The 18,095-nt window shown below is 41.4% G+C and overlaps 1 protein-coding gene across 3 annotated transcripts in view; it reads left to right on the forward strand.

Annotated features, from left to right (window-relative positions):
- LARGE1 (LARGE xylosyl- and glucuronyltransferase 1) overlaps nucleotides 1-10,252 on the forward strand; it is a 282,266-nt gene extending 272,014 nt beyond the window's left edge. For all 3 annotated transcript variants that reach the window (XM_032201244.1, XM_032201234.1, XM_032201254.1), the window contains 2 exons: nucleotides 3,957-4,152; nucleotides 8,630-10,252. In XM_032201244.1, the coding sequence (XP_032057135.1) occupies nucleotides 3,957-4,152; nucleotides 8,630-8,827 (394 nt within the window). In that variant the 3' untranslated portion in view covers nucleotides 8,828-10,252. The remainder of the gene's footprint in view (nucleotides 1-3,956; nucleotides 4,153-8,629) is intronic.
- The last annotated feature ends 7,843 nt before the right edge of the window (nucleotides 10,253-18,095 follow it).

The following is an 18,095-nucleotide window of genomic DNA, read 5'->3' on the forward strand; positions in this document are numbered from 1 at the left end:
TTGAAATAGAAGCTTGAGGTGACTGAGATATTAGGGAGGCATGCCCATCTCTGGAAAATTACTTAAGGTTACTGATAGAGCAAGCATATTTCCCCCATCATTCCTTAGCAGTCAAAGACAAATTAACAAGAAATTTGTTGATAGAGAGTAATTGTTTCTCCCATAGTTGAAAGAAAAAATCCTTCCAGTGGAAAATAACACCCTCAGGATTTTCAGCTGTTATATTCCACCAGCAGTCAAATTTTCAGCCTGCACAGCAGTGGCCTTCCACTACAGATTTCATCTTCAAGCTATTCAGCATGTTGGCATGTTCCGCACACAGCCAGATTTGCACCTCCTTTCTCAAGTCTCACTCAGGCAAAAATCTCTAACATCAGTGGGAGTTTTGCCAGAGCAAGGTTAAAAAAGAACTGAAGGACATGCAAACTGTAGCTGGTTTGCATATTAATGTAGGACACGTTTTACAAATGCTTCCCTAGTTTGCTTTGGCTCGTTTCATTGTTCAAATCTATCAACAGCCACAAAGCAGCTGTGATCTGGGCCGAGAATTTCCACCTCCACCTTCAAGGTGCTTTAATAATGCTGCAGTTCGAAGGCTGAGCGGGTGGGAGTGAACTGGGGAGGACTGCTGTGACAGTGATTGCTGAGAGTGCCTGCAGCATCCCAGTCCCTCACACCACACGGTAGATTACAATCTTTCCCTCACTGAAATTGCTTTTGTCACCTCTTTTCCAAATGGTGACCTTTTCTACCTCTGGGCAGCTAAGGAGTACAAAACGGCTCTCAATTACATCCCCCAGTCACCACCAAAAGGAAAAGGAAGACGTGTGAGCATCTGTGGCTGACAGGGTGTGCTGCGTGGAAACTCTCCGCAGCAGTGGGATGCTCTGTCCCAGCTTGATGGCTTCGTGTGCAGGTGCTGGCTGTGACTGTGCCTCCTGAGGATGTGCCTGCTTCATGGCTGGGTAATAGCTGATGAACCACGAATGTGCTGCCGACACAGCTTTCAGGCACGAGGAAAACCACAGCTGGTAGAAGATGCATCATATTGAGAAAACATAACCAGCAACGACTGATTAACTAATTAACTGATTGCATCCACAATCCAGCAAAATGTTTAAGCATCTGAGAACAGAGCTGAGAAAGTTTTTTCTTTCACCAAAACATTTTTCTCACTGAAACATGAAGCTTTGAGTGACAGGGCAGGGAGGAAGAACACTCTGAGAAGAATAACAATTTCACTTTGCTAACTTTAGCAAAGTTTGCTGTAGTTTTGAAATCGTATTTTGGAAAAAAAGTAATGGATATAGAAAGTAAGATGAAACATTTGACCCAGAACAGTTGTGGGTTTTTTTGTGTAGATGTTTTCTATGAACCATGGGAAAAAAAACTCATCATCATTGCACAAAGACCAAATGATTTGGATTGGATTTTTCAAAATTACCAGTGGGATTGAAAATGCCTTGGTCACTATTTTGACAAAGAGAGACTTCTCCCAAAAATCTGTGAAATTGAGTGTGGCCTTAAAATTCAATGTGTGTTTAAATCTTGGGTGAGAAGGCTCTGACTGGGAGAGCTACATTTATTCATTTATCCTGCTGATGGAAGACCAATACAGACAGTGAACCAGTTCTCACAACTGCATCACTGAGAATAAAGCCTGTTGGAAATGACTCACTCTTTTATGGTAGCTTCCCCTGCAAGGACATCCATGTAATGGTGTCTGCATATTCTGATTTTGCAGTTCATTTCATGTGATGATTAGTCATTGGCCAAGACCTAGCTCCAGCAGATTATATGTATATATATTTAGACCCATATTTTATGTACATGTATGTATGTAATCCTGAATTCACAATTCCAACTTCCTGACTGATTATTCCATTGCAATTAGTGTGTTCACACCTTACTTGAGCATTCTGTACTCAGGTTCCTATTTGTCCTGACCTTAGCTACCCTTTTGTCTGCCACTTTCCATCCACTCCCATCAGTTGCTCTGAAGAGGCAAGTAAAAGATCTTTTTTTTTTTTTTTTTTTTTTTTTTTGGTTTGGTCAGGTCTATTCCTTCCTTTCTGATTTTTCTCTTTCCACTCTCACTTCTCTGTCCTCTCTTCATTGTCTGCTCCCCACGATTTAATTTTTCCTGCTGGTCCACTCTCTCCACTCACAGACGTTATACCTGAGCTGCTGTGTCTGCTTACATTGCTAACCCTGAAAAGGGTCAAAAGTAAGGGATGTTTTTATGGCTAGTGTCCTGTTAGCCCCGCTGTTTTAATCAGTAGGAGAGTGTTACTAGAGGAACAGAAGCATTTGCCTGATTCTCTGCAGGAATCTCTCAATTAACCAAAGTTTGCATGGGGCTTTGAAGATACAAATCACTTCATGAGTGTTTAGTAGTCATTATTGTTATTATCATAATTAATTTCAAAATGCCGGAGGTAGGACGTTAGAGTATCGTCCACAATCCCGTATCATTTTAAGCTCTATATTGTGATTATATTTTTTCCATCATGGATAGCTGGTCATTAGTGACTGCATAGGTTACCTAGTCACTTCCAGAAAAGGGATGGGCTTTTTGGAGATGGTTCCAAAGGCCTTCAAGCACTGTAATCTTTTTGAATGCTGCACTGGTTTCTAATAAGCTCTGGTTAATTCATTCAGTGTTAGTTTTTTTTAGTACAGACGGGCTTTGTTTTTCCTGGTCCCCAAGGCAGATATCCGAAAGTGATGCAACTTGTTTACAACTTAGAAATGCAGCTTCCAAAGGACCATAGGTTACTTGGGACACCAGTGCAGTTGTAATAATCCTGTCCTCCTACACTGCCTCTGACCAAGGAGAGTCAGTGAAGCTGAGCAGTTCTCTGTTTGTCCAGCAATAAGCCATATGAGTATACAAAATAGAAACTTGGGCTGTGATTTTACATCTCTGTTTTTAACAATAGCTTGCGACAGTATGAGAATCCAGGTCCCAGTTCTACAAATAGTTAAAGCTTAAACCTCTTCACTTTGAGCACATGAGTCATCCCCGTGAATTCAATGTACCTTACATTACAAACTGGCAGGATGTTTGTTTTGCCCCTTCTGTTACACATCTCAGAGCATTGTAATACAGATGGCCTGCTATGCCTTTGTTTCATTATTTAATCTATGAGTCTGCAGAAAGAGCCTGTCTCATTGATTTTTGGAAAGGTGTAAGAAGAGTAAGTGGGCGAGAGAATCATTGACCCTGGCACTAATGGGGTGGATTCAAGCTGTGCTTGGAAGGGACCTGCTGTGACCTAAACAAGATTAACGAAGTATAAAAGGATCTTTTTCTGTAAATCAAATTGATTACCTTACTCAGGATCATACGGGCGCCCCCCACAATATAGAAAGTGCAGCAGAAATGTCTTTGTGTGATATTTTACTTATTAATTTAATTATGCACTTTAGCTCCTGCCATAGTAATAACAGTAATTAATAAAACGGAACATCTATCCAGAGCTGCAGGTGTCTCTCATACAAATTATAAAATTACATACAAAACAGATCGTGAATGTCACTGTGGTGTAGAAATAGCTAATTTTCAGGGCCTTGTGTGAGCTGCAGGGTTTCATGCTGATTTTAGAGCACTGATGCAGCCACTTGGTTGCTAGGAATGAGACACAGCACTTTGCAGTGCAGATGAACTGTCTGCGTGTTTTGTAATTGTTTCTCACGTTAGCATTAGGTAGTGTTTTCACACCATCCTTCACCAGCTAGATCTGTTTAAGCATCAAGCACACAGAGGCTCTGGGAAGCGTGCTGGAAACAGTCCTAGAAATTGCCTCTGATACGTCCTGAAAACGATGATGTGAACTGTAAGCTAATGTCCTTATTTTCGAGCGTTTTATCTAACAAGTAACATTTTGTAGCCTCGCCAAGATGCATCCTGTTTAATTGCCTCCCCGTGTCCGTGCCATTTATGTCTGTTGAAGGTATCACGTCTGGACAAAAGGGCACGCGCCAACGAACTTTGCCAAGTGGCGAACAGCCACCACCCCCTACCGCGTTGAGTGGGAAGCAGACTTCGAGCCATACGTTGTTGTGAGGAAGGACTGCCCGGAGTATGACAGGCGGTTTGTTGGATTTGGCTGGAACAAAGTGGCTCACATCATGGAACTGGATGCACAGGTGAGAAGATGATGCCTGCATAACTCATGCAGGGGCAGACGGCAGGGTTGTTAGAAGAAATCCACCTTCTGTAGAAAGGCTTCAAGCTCTGCATTGCCAAAGTGCTCACCTGGCCTTACTGAGCTCCATAATGAGTGCTTTTTTGAGCTCAGTTTAGTCCTTATCAAGCATTAAAAAGAGTACTGAGTCTCCTTAGTTCATTTGTCAGTGCTGAGAAAGCTGTTGTCTCAGAGCGACACGATTCTTCCTGCCCAGCAGTGTGCCCAAGTACTGCAGCACTTGTTATCAGTCTAATCACCTACTGTGGGGTCTATAGACCTATAGATCTGGCTGGAAGCTTTTCAGTTAAACAGAGGTTGGTGAGTCCCAGTTGTTAATTTAGAATTCAAAAAGCAATCTTAAACAGAATCCAAGTCAAGGATCTTCAATTTCTAGCCCAGATTTACAGCGCATCTCTGCAAAGTCAAGGTCTTCACATTTCCAAAGTCTCCAGCTATGCAGCAGCAAACTCCAGAAGATCCAGGTATTTGATCCTTGGGCTGTCTGCCTCTTGGATTTGTGGCTTGGGATGGCACTGCTGGACAGAATATAAAGAACAAGGATGCAGAGAGACCTCGAGAGTCCCAGACTGGCACCAGAGCTCTCAGAGCTGCCAAGGTCCTTGTCACAGACCTAGATCTTTAGACTGGCACTGGTTATGGCTCCATGGGAGTCTGGTGTTGCTGTGCACTGAAATGGCAGAGTTTGCACATCCCTGCTGTTCTTGGATGTGAAGCTAACCAGTGCATTAATCAGCAGGGGCTGGGTCATGGCAGTTCTCTTTAGTTTGCTGTTTGTTTTTTTTTCAGTTCGATTTCATTTCCAGTTTTTGAACCAGTGGCATTTCATGGTATCTGAAAATAATTTTAGCCAGCTGCATCCCACTATGCTAGTAGGATATGCTTCTGCTGTGAGGACTTGGGTCTGGGATACAGCTGATGCCTCTCTGCCCAACTGTTAGCAGCTTGCAGAAAGCAGAGCAGCACAAGACATACAGCAGGTTACTGGGAGACTGTATCTTTGGGGTGCATGATACAGTGCTTTTGATGAAGGCAGGCATATGGGAGGCCTATTTTCTACTGCTTACAAAACCACATGGCCACCTTGGGCTACCTGCCACTTGCCCTCTGTTTGAAAAAGGGCATTGCAAACTAATTTGTGCTGACTTATGTTGATGAAAAAAATGATTACAGACCCCTACCAAAAAATTGTCCATTATGTTATTATTAATAGTAATACTTTGCTATAGCACTTTAATTTTCCAGTGCACTATCCAAACACTAATCAATTAACTATTGTTTGTGGAGAGTGACAATGCAATAATTTATTTGTTAATCTGGCTATCAGGGCTTACATTCCAACTGGCCACTCTCATCTAGCACTCACGATTTAACTCTTCTGCTCAGAGACATTTGCTCAGCATACAGACTCACACATAGGAAATTGGAACATTTTTCAAAGTTGATCATAGCACAGGTATTTAAAAAGGCCATTGGGATGGAACTAACTCAGTTGGGGAATTGTTTTTCTCACTCTTCCAGCCTTAAAAAAATTCTCACTTTGAAAAGAAGTTTAATTTTCATCTGTAGCAACTTGGGTATTGGCCTGTTTTCCCACAAAATCAGGCTGGAGGGGACATGCTATTTTTCCCTATGTCAGCTAGAAATATCAAATTCCCTGAGCCAGACCAAAATATGCTGGACTACCTTGTTGTTCTGTTTTCCTCACAGTAAATTCAGATGTGCTCCTGTTTGGAGTTTACATGTATTTAGGCTTTTTCCTTAGGGAGCTTTGATCTCCCAGCCACTCTGTTGCAAATTTTGATCAATCTCCTGAGTTCTGTCTCCTTTGCCTGGCTGCTCCTTAGGTTAGAAGGAAGGAATTGTGATGAATGGGGAACATCCCCTCCATAAAAAGGAGGAAATGCTGCACCAAGCACCCATAAGGCATTCCTTTGGCTTCAGGGCATTCATGGATCATGTTGCTGCAAGCTGTTTGGCTGGCTCCTTTATCAGCAGACAAAACAGCCGCTCAGCTGAATTATTTCCCTGCTCCTCGCAACTGCAGCGTGTGTCAAACGGACTGTGGGAGACACCTCACCAAGGACCTGTGCCACTACCATCCTTCAGAGGAGCACACAGTGTGGAGATAATCGTCATTATTATTCTGGGGGCATGGAGATGTCCGCTGAGCTGGATGCTGTACAAATATATGGATAATGACAGTCTCTGTCTAAAGCATTTATAACCTGTGAGATAAGGACAGAGGTTCCTGAGAGTGCTTTGCTTTCTCAAGGAATGTTTTCTTACAGTAGAGATGGGCCATTAGGAAACCTTTCCCTGCTCTTCCAGTGATTGTGGAACTAGACAGTGAGCATCTCTTTTTCCAGGACCCCAGCCCAGCATCTTTCAAAGGGGCTTACATTTTTGGCACACTGTTATGTGGCTGAAGGCCTTTCAGGGATGGGAGCACTGCTCTGCAGACCGTTTACGTTGCAGAGCATAGAAAGTCTTTGATCTGCAAGACAGCAGACTTGAGATGCAGAGAAAGAAATGCAAAAGAGAAAAGATTGTATGAGGGGCGTTTTTCTTCCTCAGCAGATTCAGCCCTTAATGTTCAGGTCCTGCAGAGAAGTTATGTAGTTTGTTGTTCATCAGCTCTCCTCATTCCATTATGGCAGCCTTTGTTTTTGTGTTTGATTCCCCATTAGTTCCAAGTCTCTTCCAGCTAAATGAGTTCTGCCTGTGAGCATCAGAATATTTTGCTCTTCCTGTACACTCGTCATCCCAAACAGAAGCTCACAGGGGCCCATTCCCATGTATGACAGCATTGTCATTTGGCACAAAGATTTACTCTGTAGCACTGTTTGGCAGGGAACAGGCACTCCCATAATGAGAAAGGAGCAGCCACACAGCTGCATCTGCACTGTCCAACAGATGCTACTGTTTCCTAAGTGTTTCTGGGACAGCACTGCAGTTTCTGTAACTTCATGTGGGGCTGTGTTGCTCAAACTCTTGGTTTCTGGTAGCATCATCATCCAGCAGTTTTCAGTCTCTTCTCATTGTAGCTTGTTAGGTGAAGGACTGTCTGTAGGTGAAAACCCTAGTGTTTATTAGCTCAAGTGTGTTCTCTCCCATAAATCTCTTTCCCTAACAAAATATTTTGGAATATCCTGCCTCTCCACTGCAGGTAATTAATCTGTGTCCCAGCACAGACTCCTAAATCTACACAGGGCTGCAAACCAGAAGTTCAGCTCCATGTCTTTTAAAGCCAGCATGCTCTGCAGAAGCTCTGTGGTTGTTCACCGTCTTACACAGAGATGGTTAATAAGGCAGTGCAAAAACAGTTGTAAATAGAAACTGGGTATGAAGAGTAGCCAGTGTGCTTGTAGAGGCTTTGAAGTGGCTCATCGTTTACATCCCATACAAACTCAGACTTTCTGAAATTTAACAAAAAAAAAAAAATGGCTAGCATAGCCTCAGCTGATAGGGTACTTCACTTGGCTACAGAATTCTGAGGTTCACGTCCCTTTCCTGTCCAGATTTTTGTGGGACCACATACCTTCTTGCACATCCTATGTGGGACCACATACCACATTCTTGTGCATCCTACACTTGTGACTTTCCAACTTTCCTATGAGGCACTTTTTATCTAGCTTTGTCTCAAATGATCAATCATATATTTAATTACAAAAATGGAGCAAATCTAATAAGAGTAATTGAAACACGGATGAATCATAGTTTTTAGCAACAAAAAATGTCAAAAACCTTCTTCAGAATTAGTGAAGCAGTTACAGAGGAGCAGAGGAATTAGCACAATATCTCATACTTTGTGAAGAAGTTAATTTGTTTAAAACCTTTCCAAGATTTATACAATCTGAAGAGAAATCTTCTCAAAGCATATGAAATTAGCAGGTCCATTTTCACACTCAGCCTATAAAAGGCACCATATTCTCCCACTACTTCAAGTTTATAAATAGTCTGGGACAGTTTTGTTGCTGTAAGTATACAGGCAAAGTAACATAGGTAGTGCAAGGTGTCCCTTTTTAAATATTGCTTATTCCAGCATCCGACGAAAGATAAATTACAGGGGGGAAAGCATGCTTTTGCAAGCACAATTGAAACTCATGCTGTGTGCATTCATAGTTGGTTGTAAGCACACTACTGTCAAACATCTGTGCTGCAGACATGACGTCAGAAATGTCTTTAGCACCATTTCTCTGTTATTTGGTTTATATGGAGTAAAACATTTTCAAAGACAAGGTAGGTCCTTCATAAACACAAAAAGGTTTATTTGGCATAGTTGTATGGGTTAGCTGTTCTTGAGACCTACAGTGAACTGTTGCATGACAGAATGTGTTTGACTGTGGAGGCATGAGAGAGGTGCATTGCAGGAGGGCTCAGGAACACCCCTCACAGCTGGTGTCTTTCTCCCCCAGGAGTACGAGTTCACGGTGCTGCCCAACGCCTACATGATCCACATGCCGCATGCCCCCAGCTTCGACATCACCAAGTTTCGCTCCAACAAGCAATACCGCATCTGTCTCAAGACCCTGAAGGAGGAGTTCCAGCAGGACATGTCACGTCACTATGGCTTTGCAGCTCTCAAATATCTCACGGCAGAGAACAACAGCTAGCACAGCGGAGCCCATTTTAGAGGAAACAGAGACACTGAAGGGAGGAGCCACTCAACGTTTGAGGCCTGGTCTTCAAACTTCGAACTGAGAAATACTTTCAGTTTTTTTATCATACCTGGCAGTTCTAACAGTAGAAATTTGAAGTGACATATCTTCAGACTGTGCTCATCAGCCCCTTCCCCAACCACCCCAGGCCTTTCAGCTTTAGCATTTGTGAGGTGTCAACAAGAGGGGCCGGCTACACGCCTGCTGTACTGCAAGAGGTGGGGACTGGGCATGGGCTGGGAATGCACTCTGTTCTCTTAACTGCAGAGCAAAGACAGACCTTCAGAATATAGGATTTCATGTTGCTATTTAATAATTTGACATGCTTTTTATCTGTAAAGGAAGATCTTCGGGTCGCTGTCCTGTGAATTTCAAATCTGCACTACTCTGAAAGGGAACTTTCACCTGTGAACGTTCACAGTGGCCCTCTTAACATGGATGACCTTGTAAATGCAGGATGAGCCAAAGGTCTGAATTAGCCTTGAAAATGAAGGGGACACTTGTACAATACTGCACTCCAGGGAAGGTGTGTTACAGGTTTAGGTGTGTACATGATATCAGTTGGTCTTTTATGCTCAAATTAGTTACGTTTTATCAGGAAAATCCCTTATGCCCTGCCCTGCCTCTTCCCCAGTCCTAAATGCTGTTCCTTTCCTTGCCAAGGAAATGTCTCCATTGTGTTTCTTTCCCATCTTCAGTTCTGGTGGTCCAGTAAAGAAGATCAGTAGCTCTGCCCGAAAGTGAACAAAACCTGTTAGTGTAAGGTCTGTTTTCACCAGAGCAACGTGTTCATATGTGTCTCGTAAAATAAAGGGCCTGGTTGTAACTCTTTATCTTTTTTAGGCAAGAATTGGATTTTGCCTAGAAGGCGTGTTGTGCGGGGGGATATTGATTCATAGACTCATTTCAGTGCATGCCCATCCGTGAAGGCACTGGGCCTTGGGCTTTACGTGAACTTTGCTGAACAGGGAATATAAGCGCGACAACTCGTAGCCTGGGTGCTCTCCTGCTGCCTGCTACAAGGTCTCAGAACTACTTCGTTAAAGGAGTTTATAAATAAAAGGAGCAGAACTGTTAGGAATAAACTCCCCATTCGAGGGAGAAAAGTTTATGTTGGGAATCTGAGTGTGATTGTTTGCTTGAATGTGGGCTGGTCAAGTTCACAACTTCAATACACACAGGAATATTCTGGAGGGTGGACAGGAAACTTAACAAGCAAAACACAGAAAACAAGACACTGGACTTTTTACCGTTTTCTTTATCTTTCAGTATTAATGTTGTGTTTACATTGGATGAGGAGCTGAGGTTTAATGCACTACCCCTTGCAGGGCTATTTGTAATTTCTGTTGCAATGTTAATAGAGAAAGCAGAAATGATTCAGTGAGAAATGTGTCTCTCTCCTTTCCCCAGATCCCTGTACAACCACATGTACCAATACCACTGCCTGAACTGGGAAATGGGTCCACATTGTGTTCTGCTCACTTTGTTCCATTTTGTTTTTCAGCCACTGGACCTTCTACTTTCTTCCCCAACTCATCCCTCTAGAGCTTGGTTTTATTTCTAACCTGACATTTCGTGAGAGCTTTTTGTTACAGTGGAAACCACGCTGTTAAACCAGACATTTAAACTACAAATATCAGTTCATCATGCTGTGTATATATAAGAAAAGCCAAAAAAGGCAACATCTTTGACAAGAAATAAAAAGGGGCGGGAGGCTATGTGCAATTACTACCTTTTCCCCTGGGAGTGTTGGCTGCGTAAGAATACATCAATGCATAATTTTCCAAAGTGCTTTTCTTTGGTTCTTAATGGCTTTATGTAAAGATTTACATAAAAACCTTTGAAGATCTGGGAAGAAGTGAAATGAGTGCTCAGTCAGTCCTGGCTAAGATATATTTAAAAAAAAAAATAAAATCTTAACTCACCAAGTCCCGTATTGCTCACCATTAAGGGCCCAGGTCACTGCGCATAATGAGAATGAGAACCTTGCTGCACAGAGCCATGATGATTAGCTAATGTGCAAAAAGTTATCAAAAGCCAATCCTAGAAGGGGCTGAAGTCTTGTTGTGCCTACATACAACAGAGTTTCAGTGGGGCCACCTTTATGTTTCATATATTTTGAAAACTCATTTCCAGGTGTACATTTCTTCTTGGCTTAACAATGTTGCCCAAGGATGGACTGGGTTGCCTACAACTGCGTAACCTGTAGCGTGGACCTGTAGGTAGTTTGGTTGTGTCATTATCAATGTCACCATTATTTTCTTCTCAGTGGTCCTGAGATGCCGATGGGGGAGCTGGGAGGTGACCGTTTGCACCTTGCCTCTTTGTGCAGCAAGTTGTGGGAACTCCTGGATAGCCTTAGATTTGCAGTCTGTTGTAAACAGCTCAAAGATCGGTAGTAGGTTCAAAGAGCCCGTTTTTTTCCTTATGGACATGGTGCTGACTTGTTTCTGTCACATCACGTTTGTGTGTGCTTCCTAATTTGAGAGATGTGGGGCTTGGGTTTTTTTAACACATTTCAGCCAATTCATGTGGTAGCAAATTAGGCTTACTTACCTGTCTTGAACTGCCAGGGCTCCTCCAACACCGTGAAAAAAAAAACACCAACAACAAAAATCCCCAACACAGTTACAACACTGTCTGCTAGTCCTCTGCTGTAATAGGTATTTGCTAGGAATTTTGTTTCTTGATTCTCAGATTTCTCCTGGAGTCTTCAAGAAATGTCAGATAAATCTGGTGACTTAATGCCTTTGATTTATTGATTTGTTCCACCAGCTTCTCTCTTGAGTCTTCAGTCTATGACCTCTCCTTATCTTTGTTATTTGGAAAGTGTGAGTCCCTCATTTAGATACCACTCAAACACCATCTCTGGTGAAGACTGATACAAATAAATCATTTAGATTCTTGTCAATGTCCTTATTGTCTTTAATTGTTCCCTCTACTTATTGTTTGGGGTAGCCTACTGGTTCTTTCCAGTTTTCTGCTTTTGGTGTACTAAGCAAACATGCATTTTCCATTTTAACTTCCTACTATTTACTCTTCAAATTCCCTCTTTGCTTGCTCAAATCCATCCTAACTATTACATACCTTCCTTTCAGGTTTACCAAGTTTTGATTTCCATTCTCTGAAGGTTCTCTATTTGGTCTGAATAATTTCAAAAATCTCCACTTCAGTCATACCAACATTTCCTTGTCTTTCATTTATCTAAGGGAATACCATATTCCATGGCTATTTTTAAGCCCTTTCCACTTTAATCTGAGGGCTCTCTACAGGTACCTTAAAGGAGGCTGTAGCGAGGTGGGGGTTGGCCTGTTCTCCCACGTGCCTGGTGACAGGACGAGGGGAAATGGGCTAAAGTTGCGCCAGGGGAGTTTTAGGTTGGATGTTAGGAAGAACTTCTTTACCGAAAGGGTTGTTAGACATTGGAACAGGCTGCCCAGGGAAGTGGTGGAGTCACCATCCCTGGAAGTCTTTAAAAGACGTTTAGATGTAGAGCTTAGGGATATGGTTTAGTGGGACTGTTAGCGTTAGGTCAGAGGTTGAACTCGATGATCTTGAGGTCTCTTCCAACCTAGAAATTCTGTGATTCTGTGTGAGTCTGTGATACTCTTTACTAAAGCAAAACTTCAGAGTTGTTGGCTTTTTTTTCTTTTTTTTTTTTTTTTTTTTTTTTTAGTTTAATTAGGACCATTGATTCTTTAACAGAAAAAAAAAAAAAAAAAAAGTTTTGTTTTGTTTTTTATTTGTTCTGAAGAAGTTTTCTCCTAACTCTTACTAAATGCTAACTTTCTCCTAGTCAAGGGGTCAGTTGTAAAATCTTACAGAATTCTTGTGTTCGTCTAACTGGGGGTCTTATCTTGACACATTCTGTCCTGTGTCTCCCTTTTCCCCTCCACTCCAAAAATCAAGTCCCTAGAATCTTTTCATCCCTGTAAGCCCCTTCCAGCACCAAAGTCTGAACTCTGTATTTCCCAGCACCTTCTGACATCCTGCTGTGTTTCAGACATAATTACTGTTTCAAATAATAATCTGCTGCCTGGCTGGCACCCAATCCTCCTATTTCTGTTTTCATGCTTCTCCCTTTGATGTAACAGGCTCTGCAGTTAAAGTTTTGGCCATAACTCTTACCTTTTCTAATGCCTTATTATAACCCTCTGATATGTTTCCATGATTTCTTTCTGTTGTTACAGCATATATCTTCAAATGTTTGGCTGTAATTTCCATCCTAGCATTTTCTGGCTAAGGGTCATCGGCCATTTGCCATCTACCATTTTAAAATGTCTTTGTGTATTCTGAATAGTCTTTAGTATCAATCAGATTTTTTTTTTCAAGTCCTACTTTAAGTAATTCCTTCCAGCCTTGATAGTTTCCTGTGTGAGCAATCTGGTTCTATATCGTTTTTGTGAATTTTATTCTATTTGTAATCATCATGTTGGATTCAGTGACAGAAAGGAATTAGCAATGTACCTGCGGTTCCACCACTTTTGTTAGACTGAAAATCAGATGTGATCACATTATTTCTAAAGTGCTGAATTTTTACCTGGTAGGCTTCATGTGGTTTGTATGTAAATCATAAACTGCATTTTCCTGATACTGCGACAAGTGGAGGCACTTTGTAGGGTTATTTGCGGTAGCTATTGCAGCAGAGTAAGCCCTGTGTTAGAAGAAAAAACACAAAAACTTTGTCAGGACTTTAGTTACTATTTCTGTCCTCAGGGGAAAATAAGGCCCTAGCACAGCTGAACAGTTTTATAAATACCCTGCACAAAACACATTGCACATTATTTTCTGGTAGGTATAATCATACATCGCCCAATTAAATATGAAAAATACATTTTTAATGTTCTTATTTTTACATGCAGTTCTATGCAGAAGATAATGCATTTTCTCCTGTGTCTTGCCAGTTTCCCCCATTACTCCAGCTTGCCTAATAGCCCCATCCATTTTTGGCTGAGAAAGATTAATGACCACCAGCACAGGGAGCCCTGGCAAATCAGCAGAGATATTACTCTTAGGCACTGCACAAGAGATTCCTTGCTGCGCTGCCAGATATTGTATGGGTGTTCCTCAGGTTTCAGTGCAGCAGCAGAACACAGCAAGCTCAGCAAGTGGGGTGAGCATCATTATTTATGAACTTCAACAAGGTCTAAAATATTAGATGGTAGGAGTGAAAAAAAAAAAAGAATGCATCTTTGTTAGCTCCAAAACTAATTCAATTCTAGGAAAAGAAAGCAGCCAAGTTTCTGCAACTCCAGTGAGTACAACTGGAACAAAGTCACTCTTTGACAATGACAGCTGATCACCTAGTATTTCCACTTCAGTGTTGAAAATGCAGAAGCATCGATAGGTAAATGAAGTAATCTTTACAGTAATAATTCAGAATGTATATCTAGAATATATGCTTACATCCAAAGACTTTGGTGAATTGGGGATTGTTTAAAGACTGATATTTTTGTTTATAATATAAATTTTAAGTTTGGAAAAGCTGCTGGCTGTGCACAGCAAGTTAGAGATCAGGAAACATACAAATCTGGACTGAGAAATACCTTGCTTTTATAGGAGCTTGCTTTCATCAGTAGTTGCGCATTCCCAAAAGAAGACATAAAGTCCTCAAGAATTTCCAAAGAAGCTAGCCTACATGTCAGCTGGCCGGAATGTATTCCTTTTACGAATACTGGGGATTTGGGGGTTGCTTGCACTGCAATGATCAGTTGAAAAAATAATCTTGGAATTAGAAAGACAGCCAAATATTCGTTCGTGTGATGGATTGTATGGATTTATTTGTCCAGACATGTTAATACTTACCGTAATGGAAATGTTAGCTCATTGATGGTGTCAGGAAGCAAAAGGTCTGAAACACAGGCTAAGAGCTTAGTGTCTTTTCTGTCATTCTGTGCTATAGCTTCCTCTCCGAGGATGAAAAGTGCTCCTGTCTCCCAGCTGCTTACTGTTTCAGTAGCATTAAAATGCCCTAAACCTCTGTAACATCCATTTATGGGAAGTCACTGTGCAGGTGACAAAGGCTTCATTTGAGCTCCATGGTCCGTTGCCATGAGACACAAGATTTCAATCTGATAGAAATAATTCTGACTTGGGGCTAATTCTCTGATCAGACATGTAGACACCTTCCTCACACAACATATTCAAGAAGAGGTCTCCAAACACAAGGCCAAATGATTCAAGCCAAGCGAAGTCTGTTCTTCAGTTTTACGGCAATATAATTTTCAAACAGTGGACGCATGGATTGGCCAAATTAACCATTTAGACTCCTGCTAAGGCTGCAAAACCAGTCAAGTGAAAGGTACTGTATCTGAAAATTCAAGTTGCTGGTCAAATTGCTGCTTGGTTCATACACCTTCATTCTCTCCCCTGATACTCACAGATTAGGACACAGTCCCTACAGGATCATTTGCTGGTGTTTTAGGGGACTTCTCTTTCATGATATGCACAGAGTGGACGGCACTCAGGGAATTAGACAGCTGGGTGGTATTTCTTTTCTACTTTTGCTCTCATTGAGCTTCTTGTAGTATGATAGCTGCCTTGATTTTGAGCAAAGCCACACTTTTTTTTTTTTTTTTTTTTTTCCGAATGATAGGTTTAAACTGTGATTTAGGAAAATCAATTATCCCCCATGGCCTCAGGCTTTCTGAGCATAATGCCTGCAGTTCTGTTCTATGGGCTTTTCTAGTGTGGAGGGATCCTACGGAGCTGATGGAAATTACACACTCCAAGGCCGTGTAGCACTCAGCCCTAAGCCTATGAATGCTAACTGCTGAACATATCAGAGTGATGAATCCCAGCTGTGCCCAAGCCCCCAGCATGTCTGCCCCCACTTTGGGACCACTCTGAACACACAGTTTGTCAAGAAAGCAGGAAAGAGATGGAGTAAATAATTTGGGAAGGTTGAGAGGGGTGTGTTAAATTTTCTGTAGCCAAATTTCCAGAGGAATAAAGAAGGCAAAAGAATTCTGGGGTCCCTAAGAAAGGTTGTCTGTAGAATCTGTGGTTTGGACTAAGGACATCTGTGGCATTTCTTACTGAATGCTGCCCATTGTGGCCCAGATGTAGTAAATTTGGTGGATTGTAAAATTCATGGAAATCTGCACTTAAATTAAACCACTGTCAATTCAAAAATTTTTAATATGATTGAATTCCTTGGATTCCCACATTGCTCTTAAAGAAAAAATATAACAAAATTAAAGATAATGGCAGCTTGGTAACAGTAGGAGTCTGCTTATCCAGCCTTTGTAAAATTGTCTGCACCTTAAGTCAGCGCTAGGATCAATGGCTGGGGCAAAGCTAGCATTAGCAAGGTTTGTATAATTTCTTCTTTTGATCCGCCAGTGTATCTGTTGTTCCATCAGCACTCTCCAGTGATGCTATAAGGAAAGGAAAAAGGATCCAGTGCTGTCTATCTCTGAACTGCTCATCCAGTCGGAACTAACCACCAGCAGCAGGGAGTACACCACTACTATCTGCTTTTTGAGAGGGCAGTAGTGAGTTCAGTATTAAATCTATTATTCCAATAGACTTTGCAGAGCTTTTCTGCATTTTAGATATGTGCTCACAGGGAATGACAGAGGCCCCTTGGGGTTAGGTAGAGATAGGGCTTGGTGGTTTGCTAGTCCAGAATGACAACAAGAGATATGTGCATTTTCCCTCAATACCTTGCCCAGTGTTTACTAATTATATTAGCAGCAATTAATCCAGCTGGCTTGAGACACAGCATTCAGGCTGGGCAGGAAGCTTCTGCTGTGCTGATAAGAGAATAGACAGATGAATGAAATGATAGTTTCTGTCCATAACATCAATGAGTATTGTCATAATTATTCATATGACCAAATCAGCCATGGATAATTATTATATTATCCATGGCTCATGGAGAGTTTACATCTTTCACTTTTCACTGTTAGGGTTTATTCAAAGTACAGCAAAATCAATCCAAAAGCAATGATTTATGTAAGACCCAAAGGATTAACATTTGTGGAGACTCAGTGCAAAAATATCCACGAGGTTAAGCTGCCCTATTCTGTCATCAAAGAAGAAAATACAGTCACTGTCTTCCTTCTGTTTGCACTTACTAGAGCAAAACACGTGCATGTGATGAAAACAAATCCCTGAATAGGACTGCCCAGGACCTGAGTATTTCATTATAATTTTTGTTGGTTTCATTTCCATTTTCATATATGAAACAAAGAGTTTGCAAAAGTTGTGGGGGAGATGGGAGGAATTAAATTTTCTCAGGTTGATAGAGCTTTCTTCTGTATCAGTCAGATTAACAAGTATTACAGCTTGTTCCGAGGCAAAGAAGAGTAGTTGTTGGGATGTACTAACAACTAGGCCTTTCCTGTAGCCTAGGAGGATTGTTCTTTGCTTTGTGCTATCACAGGTTTTATTTCTATCTTAACAGAGCCTGTTCTTTAAAGTATGAAAGACCACTGGCTTGTGCTATCCCACTGGGTGAGTTAATTACTAAAGCAGTATCAATACATCATGGCATGGCACCTGGGCCTCCACACAAATTTACTCTTCTAATCATTTTTTTCCAATTTTAATCTTCAAGTCTCAGTCTAAGAGGAAATTCAGCAATTTGAAGGTGTAGGAATGGGATCACTGTGTCTTGCTTTATTTCTAACATACTGATATTGTTCAACTTTTCTGTACCCCAAACCTGTGTATCTTCTAGAAAAATGTGTTTGTTTGTTTGTTTTTGAGAACGTCACTGTGAGTTATCCAATGGGGTTGAAATCAGCAGCATGTACCAAAAAAAATGCACAAATTTCTACAATTTACAAATTTGCTACAATTTCTTTAGGATTCAATTTCAGGAGCCTTCTTCAGCAAGGCCATTACAGGGTTTTCTACTCTTTGCCTGTATTCTCGGTGTCGTGGACCCCCAAATCCACATTTACCTCAGCCTTAGGTAGGTGTTGGCAGGTATTTTAAAGACAGTATGGATACTTTACATGATGTTGAAATCCCTGTATGAGTATTACATAGAAAAAAGCATTTCTCCATTGTGGGTGATGGTGACTGTGTGGCTCTGGAAGATGCAAAGACTTTAGAAGAGTTGACATAGGTCATTTGGTCTCAGGTCATGGGTTTTGCTTTTCCTGTAGTTGAATTGACTTTCACAAAGCCATCTCCCGGTAGCATACCTGGCAATAGACAAGCACTAACTCACATAACAAGTCTATAAGCATTCTGCACACTGAGTCCACCA

The sequence above is a fragment of the Aythya fuligula genome, chromosome 1, assembly GCF_009819795.1.
Source record: "Aythya fuligula isolate bAytFul2 chromosome 1, bAytFul2.pri, whole genome shotgun sequence".
In the NCBI taxonomy this organism is placed as follows: domain Eukaryota; kingdom Metazoa; phylum Chordata; class Aves; order Anseriformes; family Anatidae; genus Aythya; species Aythya fuligula.